Genomic DNA, 19,255 nt, shown 5'->3' on the forward strand with positions numbered 1-19,255 from the left:
ACATCCTAAATTATAAAAAAGTGCCTTCGTAATCTGTTGATTATCGTTGCTTGCCATGAGAAAGAATTCAGAACAATCTCTTTCATTCATCTCACACTAATTTCAATGCCAACTTATCTACCAAACAAAGATAATAATCTGAGTTTCCATCTTTTTAACGCCGCTGTACCGGCCGGCGGGTTCGTGGTCCTTGGGTACCCGCGAACTTGGTACTATCATAGCGCGTGTCAACTCCAAGGGTCGGACCTCCCGGCACCGAAGATGGAACAGTTCTTCGGCGGTATTCCGCCAACATGCCTCGCGTGCGCTGGTGTGGTGCCACACACTCGGTACTGTGTCTCTTTGTCGCAATTGCAGGCGTACTTTGGTCTCTTTGGATCGTCGCAGCTAACGCAGGTATGATCGGCATTTGTCTCAATTTTTCCAAATTTCATGAATAGACGAAAATGTCTATTTCATTTTGATGAATTCCTCAAAAAGTTATTAATTTGGCCAAACGCGGCCTAGCTAACAAATTCGCGGAACAATGGAAAATAAGTAAGAGACACCAAAATCTTCTTCTTTGAAGTGTCAAGCTATTCTTCTATTGTACGTTTTAAATTATGAGTAGACCTCAAATGGTACTTATATATATAGTGTCACCCATAAAATTAGCATTACATCGGACTTTTCTTCATTGAAAGAAACATGACAACGTTACAGCTCACAAGTAAAAGATTTGTTTTTTTTTTTCTATTCTGTACACAAAGTTTTATTACACTAATTTTTCTACAATTTTTTTCATCCCAGCATACAGGGTCCTGCAACAGTGGCGCGGTGTTCCATATCTCAATTTAGAAAACAGATAGGAATCTGAATTTCTATAATATCACCTCATTTCTGGAGCTCGACAAAATAAAAATATTGGCGGTCACACAGGGTGTTCAATTTTTTCTGGGCGGATCCCAACTGTGTTTTTTTAAATAGCAACCTATATTTTTCATTGCTTTTTCAGTTTCTACATGCAAAATAAAAGACACTTTACGTATATCTTCACTTCGAAAATATTGACGGTTTTCGAGATATCTAGCATGACAGGTTTTTTTTTTCCAATATTCGTCACTCAGAATAATTGAAATTATAAAGTTGTGCCAAGTCCAATTGAATTTTTTTTTGGTCAAATATTCTACATTGTCTCTCTCAAACGATATATCTGAAATCTACTGTGTTATACAGCCACATATTGTAAATAAAAATTTGCCAAATCTTCCTTATTTTAAATGGAACATTCTGTATATTATTGATCTATAAGGAGCGCCAACGAAAACTCTACAAATTTCATCAAGTATTTCCTATGGTTAGGTTCAATAGTTTTTATTAAATAAGCATTTTTTTCGAAAAATGGTCGTTCTTTCTATTTCTACGCCATAAACTCGTTGTCCATTTGACAACTGATAAGAATGTACAAAAGATATCTTGTTTCAATTTGGTACATTATAGCGTGTCCAAACAAATATTTTTTTACGAAATAAATGTATGTACCTATCACATTTCTCTAGATGCATCATTGGATGCAGAATTTTTCCCATAAATCGTGCAATATCAAACCAAATAAGATCAAATGAAAAAATATTATGAATATTACTAATTTTTTTTTCATGTTATGGTGTATATTCATGAATTCAGGGCTTGAGTTCTAGATATTTAAATTTGTCAACTGACAAACTATAAAACTAAAAAAGGAAGAGTTTAATGAAGGTTGATAATGAAACTTTTATAAAACATGTTCGACATGTCTTCCATTTTCTTGAATACAGAGTTGAAGTCTATGTTTGAAAGACTGTTCTATCCTGCGCAAGACAGCTGGTGTAATGCTGTCAAAAGCATTCGTTATTCTAAGTCGCATATTTTCGGAAGAAGCTGGTGGCTCGGTGGCTCGACGTAAACCATATTTTTCATGCATCCCCATAAGAAAAAATCCAGTTTTGTTAAATTTGGTTATATAGCGGGCCACCGTACAGGCCCATTCCGTCCATACATTTATTGGGAAATACTTCATTTAGATGATCTCTCACTTCTGCCGAATAGTGAGCAGGTGTACATACATTGTTCCATTCATAAATCCCTGAAAAAAGTTTGGACCAATTACATATTCTCCAATGATGCCTCCCCAGACATTTATCGACCACCTATGTTGATTTTCCACCTGTCTCAATAAGTGGGGATTTTCTGTCGAATGATAATGGTAATTATGTCATTCGCAAATCAATTTTGATTGAATGTCGATTCATCCGACCATAAAATGTTATTAAAAAAATATTCGTTTCAACGAATTTTTTCCATGGCCCAATTGCAAAATCTCACTCTTTTCTCAAAATCGGCATAAAGTAGTATGAGAGGGATGAATTCGATGTTTCTTCAAACCTCGTTGCACTGATCTCTCACTTGAATCCACTATTTCACCAATTTGTCATTGACTTCTACTAGGATCTTCTTCAACAGTAAGAAGGACTTGCAATTCATTATCTTCATTAGTAGCTGGCTTGATGCGCTTGATGGGATATGTTTAGAATAATTGATACATCCAGTTTCAACAAATCATTTAATTTTATTTTATTCGCTGAAGGTTGTTTTAGACCGAAAAAATATGACACAAATTTCAAGATTATTGTAATTATTCAAGAACGTACATTTTGCGGTGTAATTCAAAACTTGTTTATCTAGCAACAGGTAATTTCAGGTATGGGGCGATATATTAAGGAAAGGTTTGGACAAAAACTATACATCAAATGAAGAAAATGCACGGTGTTCTATTTGGAGAATAAATGTGTTATAAACATAACATATATCTCGATCACAGCCGTCACATATGGATTTCACAGTAAAAAAATCATTGACATCATGGCGATACAATAGAGAGTTGTCATTTAAAAAAAAATAAGAAAAACTATAGGACACGCTATAATGTACAAAACTGAAACAAGATATCTTTCGTACATTCGCTTTGAAAAAAGTCTTTCATCGAGATTATGGCGTATAAATAAGAAAAACGACCATTTTTCGAAAAAAATGCTTTTTTAAGAAAAACTATCGAACCTAGTCATAGGGAATAAATACTCAATGAAATTTGTAGAGATTTCGTTGGCGCTCCTTATGGATCAATAATATACAGGGTATTCCATTTAAAATAAGGAAGATTCTGCAAATTTTTATTTACAATATGTGGCAAGCGGTTTTTCATACACTGTATATCACAGGTAGATTTCAGATATATCATTTGACAGAGTTTCCAATGTAGAATATTTTACCAAAAAAAAATCAATTGGACTTGGTACAACTTTATAATTTCGAATATTCTGAGTGACGAATATTGGAAAAAAAACCTGTCATGCTGGATATCTCAAAAACCGTCAATATTTTTAAATTTAAATTTCTATCTGTTTCCTAAATAGAGATATGGAACATCGCGCCTGTTGCAGGACCCTGTATCCTGTATATCGATTTCTTACTTGAATTGTATTTCAACTCAAGTAATATTTTATTACACTCATCGTCTGATTTTATGAAGTTTTGGGAAAGCATTTTGAGTGAGTCAAATATTGAGAAAAAAAATATGAGAATAAGAAAGAATCACTCCAATATTTCAATGCAATTTGTTTTGATTACCTATTAAGTGAAACAAAATGGCTGCAGAAAGTTATTTATGAAAAAAACTTTTAGCTTTCTACTTCTCCATCTTAATACAAAAAATTCGGAAACATCGAAGGGAAGGAACAAAGCAAATAATTTCGGAATAAACTACATATTCACGAAGATGTGTATAGATAATAAGTCACTTTCAGACACAAACTGAAAGAATAAGCTCTCTCGAAATAATTACTTCCATATAGACTTTGAATTGCACGAAAGAAAAAGTAATTTTCAAACAATTTAGAAAAACACTTCTTCTTCCTTTTATGGTTGACAATGTTTCGTGGTGTATTTCATTACTTCGGACTTCCATTGTCTAGTATGATATAAATTGATTTGAAATCCCTCACAGAATCTGTAAAAAATTAGCTAAATAAAATTATATTAAGCAAAAAAACTGAAATTACAATGAAATAAAATACAAGCAACAATCAAGAAATTCCTATTCAGTTTGTACTCCAAATGGAGTCATGGAATTGAATCAGATATCATTCACAGAATTGTCACTCAATACAGTTTTAAAAGAGATAAAGTTTTACTCACACAAGGATGGAAAAGCAAAAAGCAATCTATGTAAAAACATATTGAAAAATTTATTATTTTGTGAAAATACAGTTCAGCCAAAAAGTTTTTAGAATGATAGAGAATATCAAGGACATCGAAATCTTATCTTAAGAAACGTTCAAACAATTTTTCAGCAAAAGTTATTTGAGTTATGGGTAAACCTCAAACAACACATACAGCTTCATCCATGAGGTTTGCCATTTTTTTCTTCAAAAAAATAACACAAATTCTTCATTGAAAGTCTGGAAAATGTATGATAAAAAAGTAATTTCGATTCTTGTACCAATTTTCATTAATATCGAAAAAAATCCATTTTTTCTTCAGTTTTCAATATCCATCTGAACTGAACGAATTGTAGAGCTGAATGAAAAAACTGAGTAGAATGTGCAAATGAAATGGTTTGACACCAGAGTTTGAAATTCGATTTTCCGGAGTCAATTATTGTAAAACTGTGCATGACCATGTTGATGTGCTGTTGTCGAATGAAAAATTGTTTATTCTACAGAAGAAAATTTTTTCAGCAGAAATAAGAACGATTTTATACATGTTATTGGCATTCAACTGTATGCGAAATTATGGATCAGATTGAATCGTCTGTGTTGGTTTGGAACTATTCGAGAAACTTTACATACGGATGAAAAATGATGGAAGGGACTCATTAAAAAAGAATTTGAATAAGGCTAGCGTCTGTAAAATTGTGCAACTATTTATCAGATTGGTTATTAACCAGGAGAGTAGTTTTTAGCAGTTATTTTGTCGATTTTTTCAAGGTAGTCATTTGACAGAATTGGTTTCATATCTCATCGATATCATCATTTGAATTTTGTTCGCGTCAGAATAGTAGGCACATAGGATATTTCTTCTCTGAATGAGGTTTTCCTCATCATTTTTTTGTAGTTGAACGGCTTTAATGTAACACGAAGGTTGAAGAACAAAAACTCGAAAATGTTAGTAAAAACTTTTCAAAAATATCTGTAGATCATATTCGGAAGTAGTTGTTCTAAGTGGATTTTTTTCTTTCAGTTTGCATCTGAAAGTATTTTCTGTGCATGAACTACACATCTTTTTGAAGAGATATTATAAATATAATTGTTTTTTTTTCTTTTCGGGAGTTAACCACTCTCTATATATTGAAGGACAATTAGAAAGACGTGAAGTTTTTTGAACAAAGAAAAAAATTGTTTTTGGCAAGCTTTGGTCCTACCTTGTAGGAATGCTGAAATGAATGAATCAAGACTTTTCAGAAATATACATTCATTCGATGAACCCATTTTTGTCTTACCAAAGGAACGTATTTATTTGGTTGAAAATGGAAAACCATTATAGAGATAAATATTACTGGAGTTTTTTCCAATACCAAACCGGTATTTTAACACCTCGACACGTGTTTCGATCATCAAGTGATCATCTTCAAGACGAAGATCAAACTAAACATACTTACAAAGTTATTCTCATTTATACCATAGGTATAAGATGCAGATACCTGCGTCTTAAGTATCTTTGTTGTAAAATATGATGGGCGACTGTTGACTTTTCAGGTCTTCCATATTTTGAGTGTGCTAAGTGTTCTTTATATCTTATTTCAATAGATCTTTTTGTCGGTCCATAATATTTTGCATCGCAGTCCTTACATTTAATTTCGTAATTTCCAGACTATTATCGACTTTGTGTTTTGAATTTTCAAAAATGCTCTGTATTATACGACTTGTTTTAAAAACCATCTCTTACCAGATCCTTGGAATTCTTTCTGAAGTTCTTCGAGTATTGGTGGTATGGAACTGAGATATATATTCATTTTGGTTTTCGTCGTATTGCATTTGTAGCATCTGACTCTGTGTTTTACTCAATTTGTGTTTTGTAGGGTTTATTAAACACAAATATGGGTTCAATTGCATCACTTGTTGCCTGCAGCAGAGGTTGCGCAGTAAGCGCTTCCTGCCATAGGCCCAGCCTCAATTGACCCATTCCTACTTCGAGGTTTACACCAGCCGTGCGCAATCGTATCATGGCCATTAACGCAACCTCCTTAACGAACAGATCAAGAGGGGTCAGACCCGTGATTAATTCCATTGCCGCGGTTGGTGTTGCTCTCATGTCTCCTGTGATGTTTAAACAAGGCAGTCGCTGTATTTGATATACTTTTTGGATGACCGTTGCTTGTAGAACTTTCGGTCCCCATGCAATGGCTCCATACGTTAACATAGGTCTTATTATTGTAGTGTAGATCCAGGTGACCACACGGGGTCAAAGACCCCATGCGCGTCCCACTGTCCTTCGACATTGCTCATAAGCCACGTATGCTCTTTTTGCTCTACTCTGTAGATGAGAGTTCCATGTTAGCTTCTTGTCGAGGATAGTACCAAGGTATTTCACCTCTTCAGAGAAGTTTAGTTTGCTTTTGAAGATTTCGGGAGTTTAAACTTCTTTTCCTGGTGAAAAGGACCATCTCAGTCTTCTTGGGATTGATCGACAGTGAGTGTTCCTTTCACCGTGTTTCTATTAATTTGAGCCCATCCTGCGCTCTATCGCACAGTGTGTTTACAAATTTGCCGGTCTGCAAGATAACTATGTCATCTGCGTATGCAATTGTGTGTAATCCATTTTTGTTAAGGTGATTAATCAGGGTATCCAGAACTATGTTCCAGAGAAGGGATGATAAGACCCCTCCCTGTGGACATCCCCCCATGACCAGTCCTTTCACTGTGATGTCTTCTACATCAATACTTATTGCTCTACTAGAGAGCATCTGAAGTATCCATTCTATTACTACCAGGGGTACATTCCTGGAGTGTAGTTGCTGGGTAGTCCCCACTGAAGTAGGGCTGGTCGTATACCGTCAAGTCCTGGTGACTTGAAGGGGGAAAGGCCCGATATAGCCCATCTTATTTTGTCCTCATCAATTACTGTACTAGCATATTGCCAGTCATATTGTGAGGGTGTTGTTGGTACATCCATCCAGTTCGTCGTTCCAGGAAAGACAGAACCTGGGAACTGAGTTTCCATAAGAATCTCAGCACTCTCCTGGAGGTTGGCGGCTATGTCGCCATTTTCCTTCGTCAGGATGCCGATACTTTTATGGTGGTCATTTGAGAGTGCCTTCTGTAGCCCAGAACCTAGTGGAAAGTCTTCGACTGCTTCACAATAGGCTCTCCAGGCTTCTCTTTGCTTTCGTCTGCAGACTTTTTTGAACTCTCTGAGGTTGGCTTGATATATACCCCAGTCCTTTTCGAGTCTTGTACGTTTTGCCTTGTTAAAGGTGGGTCTCGCTGTCTTCCTGAGGTGTTCCAATTCAGGGCACCACCATGTGTTGATTGTGCCATGTGTTTGAAGCATCCTCATCGGACAGGATTCCTTATAGGCAATGTCTATTTTGTTGTGGATAGATACCTCTGTTTCCCGCAGACCTCCTCTCAAGAGTAGATTGTAGAGAGCTACATCCGTCCTCTTCGAGTCACGGGATTTTACAGTGGTCCTGAGATCCTGGACCAGCTAGCGGTGGTCTGACATAGAAATATGGTCCGAGACTTGCCAGTCTTGGATTTTGTTTGATATTTTGGCTGTCGTAAGCGAGATATCTATTAATGTTTGGCTACGGGCGTTAATAAATGTTTGCTCCGTGCCTCTGTTCAAGATTGTTAGATCTTTCTGTATTATATATTCATATAGTGACTTACCTCGGGCGTTGATATCCTTGCTGCCACAGCTCAAGTGGTGAGAGTTTTCCAACTGGACATTCAACTTTGACCGCAGTGAGGTCAGAGGTGCTGAATTGTGTCATCGGAAACGCTCTGTATTTCCTAGAAACGTAGACAGCCGTCCTAGGTTGCTGGTTGCTTGGTAAGCTGAAAAATTTACCAGTTAGGCTACCGAAACCAGTAATTTTGGCCTTCATTATCCAGGGCTCCTGGATCAAAGCTGTCGCCTCTTCCAATACATCAAGGTGGCAACATAGTGTTGCCGTTGCCGCCTTTTTGTGTTGGAGGTTGCATTGTATAATGTTTACTTTTTTTCCAACGTCCTTGCCTATGAGACAGTTGTTGGATTCAAAGTTACCTTTAGAGGTCCATCTGCTCCCCCGCTAGGGAGGAGGTGGCCTTGCTGTTTTTGGGTGCCTCCTCCGTCAGGTAATCGACTGTCATCTGTTCAGATGCTTCGACTTCCTTTTCGAGACCCATGGTGGCCTTGGGGTCAAATCCACTTCAGGTGGCTCGACTTCCAAGGACCTAGGGTCTTCAGAGGTACCCTCTGCTTCTTTCTTTGTTACCCTAATAGTCAGTGAGGAAAACGCGTAGCTCAACCTCATCGACTTCTTCTTTAGGACAGCCATGTCATCGTCTCTGATCCCGAAGACGGAGAGGTGTCCTTATGGGTTCATCTTAGGCTCATGATGGAAAGTACACCATCTTGCTACTGTCAGGTCAAGGTTCTGCTCCTTCAGCCGACCCAGCACCCTCTCCTTTTCACCGGATGTCGTCTTGTGGACGTCTTCCGGGATCCAGAGTGAGGCTTTGGTAAGCTTTGGGAGCTCATCCACACTGACGACCGCCTGTGATGCCTCCTCCCACGGCTTAATATTCATGTGGCTTTCTTCAGCCACTCTAGCGTCACGTCGTCATCACAGACCACTCTGATGATTTCACCAGAGTATGTCCACGACTTGAACGTGGGCGATTTGCTGTTGTTGCTGGAGGCGGAAAAGATGATATTGTCCAGTTCCTCCAACAGTTGTTTTTTGATGAGACTCTCTCGTTCTGCGGTAACCTTACCGTACGGGTTAGTCTAATCTATAATGGCTACCTTGAGGTGTCTCAAGGCGGCCTCCACGAAGGTTTTGGATGGTGCAGCGATATTACTGTCGCTGCACAGCTTCTTAATCCTACTTGGAGGTACTCGGGTGAGGGCGCTTTCCTGCAGTGGCAGCCGGTTTCTTGGCTTTTTTCAAGGCGGAGCTCTTGGCGCCCGCCGCAAGAGGTGCCCTTGTTGTTGGAGATGGAGTGGGAGAGGGGAAGGATGCACTCATAGTTGCAGCCACTTCTGCCTCTTTCGCTCTCTTTCTCCTCTTGGTCTCGGCGCCGTGGCCTCTGCGTTACATCGTGAGGTGGTGTGCCATGTCCAGCCTCATTCTGAGCGGTAGCTTGGGGTGAACATTTCTGTTCATCTCCAGCCCCCGCCCTAGATTGAGGTGAGCATTGCTGTCCAGCCTCGGGATTTGTTGTTTTTTTATTTTGTTTTGTTTGTTTTGTTTGTGTGTCTCTGTTCATGTGTGTTCCCACGAGTAGCAAGGGAAGGGTTGGTCACCTCCGGCAGAGCCCCGCATTACCAGAGGAAGACTAATTACAATGAGGCTTCGTCAGGTTCCTCAAGGGGATCGTTCGTAACCACATATCACCCTACGGCCATTCAGCTGTCGGCACGATTCCTTACACCTCAGCTTGGGTAGGCTGGTGCGCGGTGGCATGTTTTGCAGGGCTTTTGGGGGGTTTTAGTTCCCCTCACCCTACTCAGTTCTGCCACTGACCAGGAGTCCGGCAACCCCGTCCGTAAGGCCACATTGGCTTCTCGGACAGGGCCTCCAGTCCCCTGACCGTTCCCCTATCCGCCACCTGGGGACGCGCCCGATAGGTAGCCCAACCCTCGGGGAATTCTAATACTAATTTTTGACATGTGATATCGGAAAAGTTGCAAACCAGTGTTTATAAGAATGAAATTGTTGTACGTCCCAGCACTGTATTTTTTTAAATGTGTAAAAATCACCCCTCTATAATGGAATGATCCTGTATCATAAACTGTCAATTTTGATTACAACTTTTGGATCTGGAAATGTGTTCTGTAACCGTATCGAATCTTTGCCCATTGATGAGTGATACAATAGTCGACAGGAATACCAGAACGATAATTTAATGAAGTATTTTGTTTTTTTTTTTCTAATAACTCTAGTTACTATTATATAGGTCGGTCGGTAGCCAAGCGGTTCGGCGTGGGTGATTTGTTCACTCACTCGAATTGACTGCCGTGTTGGTCGGTGGTTCAAGCCGTAGTCTGAACGATCGATCTTCAGTTGCTATCGTCCAACCCGTGTTAGGAATCACACGTTAAAATGTAAGATCTCGTTAATCCTTAGCTCGCACAAGTTTCGACTTCTGAGGGTTATCGTTCGTAGGGGTGCGACAGCTGGTTAACGGAAAAACAGATTTAAACAGATATGTTTTCTGTTTTTAATTAACTCACCATATGTACATATTGTACCCACATGGAGAAAATGAATTATCATTATTGAAATGAAATGAATAAAAACACTTTTGTTAAAATACCACTGTAAATGTTTTATTTATACGACCGGTTTCGGGTTTGATCCCATTATCAAATATAAAACTCAAATCTGAATTTTGAAATATCGATTTTGTTAGAATTTTCAGGTATGCTGCCAGGACAGGTATTTGAGAGACAGAATGCCAACTTGAATACCACCCTGAAAATTCTTGGGGTTGTTAAACTCATAAATTCAAGATAGGAGACCTACATAAATCAAGTTGCTCGTTCAGGAGTATATGTTTCTGGTTTTAATTGATTTGTTAATTTCCATGGCCTCCAACAGATTCATTTTTCTCCCGCCGATAAATAGAAAATTTCCAGTGATACTCAGACAAAACTGTTTTCATTCATTTCATTTAAGTGATCATGAATTACCATAAAGTGAACAAGTCATCAATCACACAAATTATCATTATTATTGATGAAAATTTCATTTTAGAAACTTCATGAAAATTTTGACTATTTCACTTGATTGAGCGGGTTTTGGTTTATCACTGTCCAGAATTTATTCGAAATCTCTTCATCACTGAAAAAGTTTTGAATGAAAAAATTGATTTTTTTTTTATTTTGCATGAATCTTTCTGATCAAAATAAAATTATGAAAATAAAAAAAAAACATAGAGGGTCTTCAGGAGATGAATTTTTCCTCATTTTTCGGAGAGTTTGAACGAAATGTCTACAGATCGCAGCTAAGTAATCTAATGGAACTGTGCACAAGAATTCCGGAAGTTTATACTGTAGTTGATGCGCAATAAATACAGAACACATTAAAAAATATCAGCAAGCTATTTACCAAATGCCTTGACTTGAATGAATGTTTGATGTGGGCCCCAAAATATTTTTCGTTCATATTATTTGCAGAAATTGTGAATAGGAGATTGATTTTGCTAGTTCATGAATAAAATTATTCAAATTACATTTCGTTGAATATTATGGTCAATGATTTCTTTAGATTTCTGACATTGAGTCATTCATTTGGTGTTCTGGTAGATTTCTCAAATGTCTATCTCATTTCAAATGGGTAACACTCAGTGACGGTCCGCCTCTAAGATTCCAATCGGAAATGACTTCTGCCTGATTTAAGACCTGAACATCACAAATAATCTTGAGAGTCTGTCTTTCTTCCGTAGTTATTTTCACGAAAAGTGACTGATTCAGCTCGATTGATTTCACCAAGAGCGGTACATTATCATCTGAAAATCTTCACAACATTCTACCAGATTTATCATCGAATACTAGTCTGGTTCGCATGTACTCGATTTAGCTCTTTTTGGAGACATTTTTCAGCCCTGTCCAAAAATTACGACCAAGGTGTCATTCGATTCGTATTTTTGCCTAGAAAGTTCAAGGAAAGGTCCGAAAACGCGCCGATGAAAATTACAAAAGCTATAAACAATTAAGTGAAAAAAAATGGGGCTTTAGTTTTTTCTTAATATCTCGGAAAATTTTCAAAATTTTGTAAATTTGAAAAAAGATTTGAAAAGATCAATGAATTTGCGTAAGAAAAGTCACGACTTCCGAAACTGTATCTCGATTATTTATAATTTTTACAGAGCCTTGAAAATAGAGTCAAAAGCGGGTAGTCTGGCTTCCGCGCGCCTTTCGTCACTCTGACATAAAAACAAAAACAATTATTTAAACATATTAAATGTAAATATTAAGGAATGAAAAAATTCATGTAATGTTGGGATACATCAATAAAGAATAATCCGCAGTCAAAAAATTTGTATCCCAATTTTAACGTTAATTATAAATTTGTCAATTAATAACTTTTCCTGAATTGAAAGTTAATATATAAATCCCTATAATTATTAAACTAAAACCCTGGCATTTTTTTCCTTTGGTGAAGTTAGTTATCTTCAATAGGCAAAAAAAATAGATTACCGTTGCCAAAATGAAAAAATTGTTATTTTCTATTTTTGTATTAACAATTGAAAATTATAATTTTATAAAAAATACATTACAAAATTTTGTTTTTAATTTTTTATTGTTTCAATGTCTCATGGCTAAAAACTAATTAGTAATTTTTTTTCAATTTTTCACAGCTATTGTTAATAAATTTATTGCAAACAAATACATTGTTATTTTTATTATAGAATAATGTATTGAAAAAAAAATTGTTCCCAACAAAAATTTTTTCAAATAAACCATTAAAAAAATAATAAAAAAAAGGTTTGTCCAAACCTTAAAGAACAATGGAATTTATGATTAAAAAAAAAGGTTCCTCAATTTTATTATTTAGTTGCAAAAAACGATTGTTAATTAACAAACGCATTTTTTAGCAACAAAGAAATTTTTTTAAGAAACCATTTTTTTCTAAAAATCATGATTTTTTTCAATCAACATAGTGCAAAAAAAATTTCAAATCACTTATAAACAATGTATTTATGAATAATAAATTTATTAACAATAGCTGTAAAAAATTTTAAAAAATTATTAATTAGTTTTTAGCCATGAAACATTGAAACAATAAAAAATTTGAAAAAAAATATGTAATGTATTTTTTATAAAATTATAATTTTCAATTGTCAATAAAAAAATAAAAAATAACAATTTTTTCATTTGACAACGGTAATCTATTTTTTCGCCTATTAAGGATAACTTCACCAAAGGAAAAAAATGCCAGGGTTTCAGTTTAATAATTATAGGGGTTTTTCTATTAACTTTCAATTCAGAAAAAGTCATCAAATAACAAATTTATAATTAACGTTAAAATTGGGATAAAAATTTTTTGACTGCGGATTATTGTCTATTGATGTATTTCAACATCACATGAATCTTTTCATTCTTCAATATTCACATTTAATATGTTTAAATAATTTTTTTGTTTTCATGTCAGAATGACGAAAGGCGTGCGGAAGCCTGACTACCCGCTTTTCGCTCTATTTTCAGGGCTCTGTAAAAATTATAAATAATCAAGATACAGTTTCGGGAGTCAGGACTTTTTTTACGCAAATTCATTGATCTTTTCATATCTTTTTTAAAATTTCCAAAATTTTGAAAATTTTCCGAGATATTAAGAAAAAACTAAAGCCCCATTTTTTTTCACTTAATTGTTTATAACTTTTGTAATTTTTATCGGCGCGTTTTCGGACCTTTCCTTAAACTTTCTAGGCAAAAATACGAATCGAATGAAACCTTGGTCGTAATTTTTGGACAGGGCTGAAAAATGTTACAAAAAAAAGTACATGTGAACTAGACTATACGTTCAAAATATACTTTACTCTATTCATCACAATTTTTAAAAATCATCCAAAGCGATGTATCTACTATACAACTTCTTACAGATTGTCAACGAGTGAAGAAACATAACAAGAGATTTATACTAAAATGATTACCATTACTTCTGACTCATTTCAATTTCAATGTATTTTCCAGGCCATCATGAATAAATGAGGGTATGAGATAAAGGAAATATACGTTATCACCCACATAACAAAGCGCAGTTTTATTTAACAGTACTTAAAAATTTCTGCTTAGTTTATATCTAACATGAATTTTAAATAGTTTATTCAAATCGTTCTCAACTCAATTAGGCATTTGCAGAGGAATTATCTCAACAATTAATTCTTTAGGTATAGAATTTCTCATCACCTTCAAAATTATTTGTTATACATTATTGGTGTGAATGAATGAAAAGAAGATAATCGTGGGATGAATATTCCAAAAAAATCCCATCGAAATATCGTTGAGTTAATAAGTACATTACTGCATCATTTTTATTATCCGTGTTTTGATGAACAATCAACAATGTTATGCATTTGTTTGAAGGTGGTTGACAATGTTTCGTGGTGTATTTCATCAGTTCGGACTTCCATTGTCTAATGTAATATAAATTGATTTGAAATCCCTGAAAAAAAATCAAAAAGATTAATCGAAAATAACAATTTTATTGAACAAAAAACTGAAATTACAAAAAAAAATAACATACAAGCAACAATCAAAAAAACAATAAAAAATTGAAATAATAATAAAAGCTGAAAATAAAAAAATAAAAAATATTAACAAAAAATGAAAAATAAAAATTATAAGATTCCAAACCAAGTTACGTCACGACGTTTCGATTGTTAGTATCCACAATCGTCTTCGGGTGATAACTGGACTCATTTCTCCGAGATATGACTAGTTATAGGTCATTCCAGTGCTTTCACCTATCCCCTCTTCCCTCTTTTCGCTTCATTGATCATCTCCCACTGAAACCAATGGAGCGGAGAGAGGGAAGAGGGGATAGGTGGAAGCACTCGAATGACCTATAAATAGTCAGATCTCGGAGGAATACGTCCAGAGGATTGTGGATACTGACAATCGAAACGTCGTGACGTAACTTGGTTTGGAATCTTCTAATTTTTATTTTTCATTTTTTATTGATAATATTTTAAATTTTTTATTTTTTAATTTCCAGCTTTTAATAATATTCCAATTTTTTTGTGATTGTTTCTTGTATGTTATTTCTTTGTAATTTCATTTTCTTGTTTAATAAAATTGTTATTTTCGGTTAATCTATTTAATTTTTTTTAGGGATTTCAAATCAATTTATATTATATTAGACAATGGAAGTCCGAACTGATGAAATGTTATGCATCATAAAGAAAGCAAAAATGCTTTTTAATGTTTTTTCAGATATTTTTATTGATTTCATTTTTAATTATTACACAGTAGAAAATGTGTAGTCAATTTTAACTAGAAATTGACTTAAACTTTGGTGAAAATCGATCCATATCAGTTTTTAGTGAAATCAACAAAAACAATAAATTGATATTGTTAACAAGTGAAGATCTCACTTCTTGTGATGCACTGTTTGGAACCTTTGGTGTAGTAATGAATATTATTGGAGTTTTATCCTAACACCAAACCGTTATTTCAACAGCTCGACACGTTTTTCAATCACCAAGATTAACAGTTTATTCTTCCTCTTGAAGTTAATCTCTTGGTGATCGAGACACGTGTCGATGTGTTGAAATAAAGGTTTGGTTTTGGGATAAAACTACAATAATATTCAAGTAGAGATCTTATCCAAATCAACATAAGATTTGTGGTTTTCACAAGGTAAGTTTTGCTTCACACTCTCCAGGTGAACTAATATCAACCAGCAATTTTAAAGAATTCAGAATAAACTTTTGCAACTTCATCAAATTTTTTTTATATCACTATACTTACATTGTTGAAAAGACAAATAAGTTTTGCTGAATTAACAACTTTATATAACACTTCATTGTGAGAATTTCACTAAACAGTTCTACAAAAAGGCCAATATGACAATCTCCATTGATACCATGCTTGTATATTCTTAAATGAATGTTCTACAAACTGGACAGAGTTTATAGTGAATCCCGTCATTAACATTTATTATTATTTCATGAAATTTCAGAATACTCATGTTGCGAACTAAAACAAATCGTCAGTATAATCTTTATAAAGATCCAGTCTTCTGTGAAACTATAACCCAAGAAGGATCATTAACGGTTTCCGGTTTCTCACCTTTCATTTTGTTTTTTGCACCTATTGTTCAGTTTCAAAACTCTTCAACATGAATCACTCTCCGAAAAATTTAAAGGAAATGAAAAATAATATACTGATGTCAGTCAATTTGAATCAGGTTAATTTTCCTCTTGCAGATGATCACTTGGTGATCGAGACACGTGTCGAGGTGTTGAAATAACGGTCTGGTGTTGGGATAACACTCCAGTGATATTTATTACTATATAAAGGTTTCAAACAGTGAAGTTTAATCTTCCTCTTGATGATGATAACTTGGTGATCGAAACACGAATCGAAGTGATGAAATAACGGTTTGGTGTTGTAATAAAAGTCCAGTAATACTCATTAGTATACCAAAGGATCCAAACAGTGCATCACAAGACAGTCATTTTAGTCAATATAAATTGTGTTGACACCTTGAAAGAAGGCAAAGCAGAAGTAGTATTGTAGTAAAGATGATTTTATTGAGTAATTTTGATAATAGAAATACAGTAAATACATAGAATGTTGATGATAAGCAAAATTATGAAATTTCATTCATTTGTCAATTTAAAAAAAATATTCCATCGTCCAACATAATCAGTGTTCAATAAAGAAAAAGATGAAAATTTAAAAAAGTTTTAAAATTTGAAAACCCACTCGAAAGATTATACTTCGGATTAAAAAAAAACAAATGGTATCTATAAGATATCATAAACTCATTGTGATTTGAAATTTATTAAAAGAACGTCTAGCATATTTTCGAGTGGAAAAACATCTCACAAAAGTGACAAGAGTTTGAATATATGATGGAATAGGCCGATTCTTGAAAATCCATAATGTATTCAAATAGCACGTTATTGTAAGATTTTCATAGAACAGTTATAAAACCACAACACGTGTTTCACTAGCGTGTTCTTACTAACTGAAGTTATTGTAGATAGAATATGTTGTATAGTGTGTATTGGTGAGAAAACCCTTGTTGCTATTTGATTTTTGAAAAACTATCATCATCATGTTTTTGAGAGCTTTTGATTGACATTTTCAGTAGTTAAAGAGAACTTGTTACAGAAGTTTCTGACAGAAACGCCCTGTGTCATCTGCATCGTCTTTCCATCCACGTCTTCCTTTCAGATAGGTAACTCTTCATTATTATAATCAGGTAAGTACTCGCTAATTCCGATATTCCTGAGGCGTTTCAGGATGATGCTTTACGTCGCACTATTGAAAGCGTTCTTTATAACTACTACCCATTTCTTTTTCCAAAACCGAATTGTCGATTCAACAGTTTTCCCTGCTGTTTCACTTCAGTTCCCAGCGTCGCCGGAAATGAGCCCATATCAAGAATTTCATATAGAACCTACAAATTTTTTGACCATTTGATCGGATATAAAATTCTCTTCTCAACAATATAGCACATGTGACGATTTCCATTCAAAATAACAGCCTAGGAAGTTTTATCTCCAAATTCAATATGGCGGGTGGCACTATGACGCCATCTATAGGAATTTTTCAAAAAAAAAACGATGTAGGTGAAGAAAAACAGTTTCTGATTTTTTTGAAGTCGTGTTTCACTTCATTTACCTGAAAAATAATAGAAAATGATATTTTTCAACATTTTTATACCAAAAAATAATATGTAAGATACTATGTTGTTCAGTTATCTGTGCCAGTAAAAAGTAAAATCATCAAACCTGCTATATTTCTCTTCGATTTCCACTTCCGATTCAGGCGAAAGTTTGGAATATCTTTTTTCATCAATATCTCTGCCAACGAGTGGACATGCTGGACCCAAGTGATACGCAATATTTCTCGGCATCTTAGTGCCGAAATTTCCATATTCAGTGACATTAATGTCCATAATATCGAATTGCTCAAATTTTCAAATATCAACGACGAACAAGGTAGCGAAGCTGAAGCTTATGCAATAAGCTGCGGACTCACTAAGACTATAAATGAGCCAACAAGGATTCCTGACCATGATGGAGAATACGCTAGTCTTCCGGATCTATATCCAACCAATCCAGAAATTTACAGTCAAGGTCTCCATTGGGATATTCTGACCACACACTCATTTCAGTGTTGAGTGAATTACCGGTGATTGTTGGAGAACAATCTGAGCCGCGTAAAGTTTGGCATCACAGATTTGCTGAGTGGGAGGATCTCCAAGACCATTTCCGAAATTTCCCCTGGCTAGATGTTTGTTTCAGCTCTAAAGATCCATCTATTTGTGCTTCTGAAGTAACAGAAGTTATTCTATCATCCCTAGTTGCATATTCTCCTTTTTCTATGAAACGAACATCTAATGGCAAACCTTGGTTAACAAAAATTGTGAGCAAGCTGTCGCTTCCAGAAATCTCGCCTATCGGCAGTCGTACAGAAATCCCAGTGCCTATAACCGGAATAGGTCTATCAATGCTCGCAAGGGCTGCAAACTTTAGATAAATGAAAGCAAAGAACTTCACAATCAGAGAATTAGGGATAAACTGCTTGCCAATCCCAACATGTCTAGATCCTACTGGTCGGTAGCTAAAGCTGATAATCAAAACTTCACAAAATCCAGAATTTCACCACTAACACAAGCAGATGGTTTCATTGCAACAAGAGTCGTAGAATAAGGAAATTTAATAGCTGAACAATTCGTGTCCCACTCCACAGTCGATTTTATGGAAAAGGCACCATCAAATTGAAGTATATTTTTGTTTAGGATTGTCTGAAATGTCGCTGGAATTACAAAGGCTGCATTTCAAAAGCTTGAAACACTGATCTGAAACAGAAAACTGTACACACTTCAGCAACTTTTAATGCTTTATAAAGCTCACATCAGACCTTCTTTGGAGTATTGTTCTCATATATGGAGCTCCTCCCTTAAGCATACCCTGAAGCTGCTAGATTCCATCGAGAAAAGAGCCATCCGCCTGGTTGATAGTCGAAGAAAAGTTGGAGAATTGTTTCTCTTCTATAGATACTTTAACGGGAGGTGTTCAAGTGACTTGGCACATTTCAGGTACATATCAGATATAGGTAATGGACTGTGGCTGCTCATCGTTTTGTGTTTCAACTCAGTACACTTCGAACTTCACTGTTCAAGAAATCTTTCATTTGGAAAACTGCCCTCGAGTGCAATAAACTTCCTAAGAACGTTTTTCCAAATTGATTTAATCTCCAGCGATTCAAATGCAATGTGAATTACTTCTTTCACACAGGCACCGCTCTTAGAGGGCCTTAGTGATGTTCCTGTATCATTGTGAGT

At 35.3% G+C, this 19,255-nt stretch overlaps 1 protein-coding gene across 1 annotated transcript in view; it reads left to right on the plus strand.

Moving 5' to 3' along the window:
- The first annotated feature begins 262 nt into the window (after positions 1–262).
- Positions 263–19,255, plus strand: part of LOC111515241 (uncharacterized) — a 127,648-nt gene continuing 108,655 nt past the window's right edge. The window contains 1 exon segment of the mRNA XM_074170263.1: positions 263–396. Coding sequence (XP_074026364.1) covers positions 294–396 — 103 coding nt within the window. The 5' untranslated portion in view covers positions 263–293.

Source organism: Leptinotarsa decemlineata, unplaced genomic scaffold (genome assembly GCF_025532065.1).
Source record: "Leptinotarsa decemlineata unplaced genomic scaffold, Ldec_3_MD MMD2_P_RNA_scaffold_7, whole genome shotgun sequence".
Classification (NCBI taxonomy): Eukaryota; Metazoa; Arthropoda; class Insecta; order Coleoptera; family Chrysomelidae; genus Leptinotarsa; species Leptinotarsa decemlineata.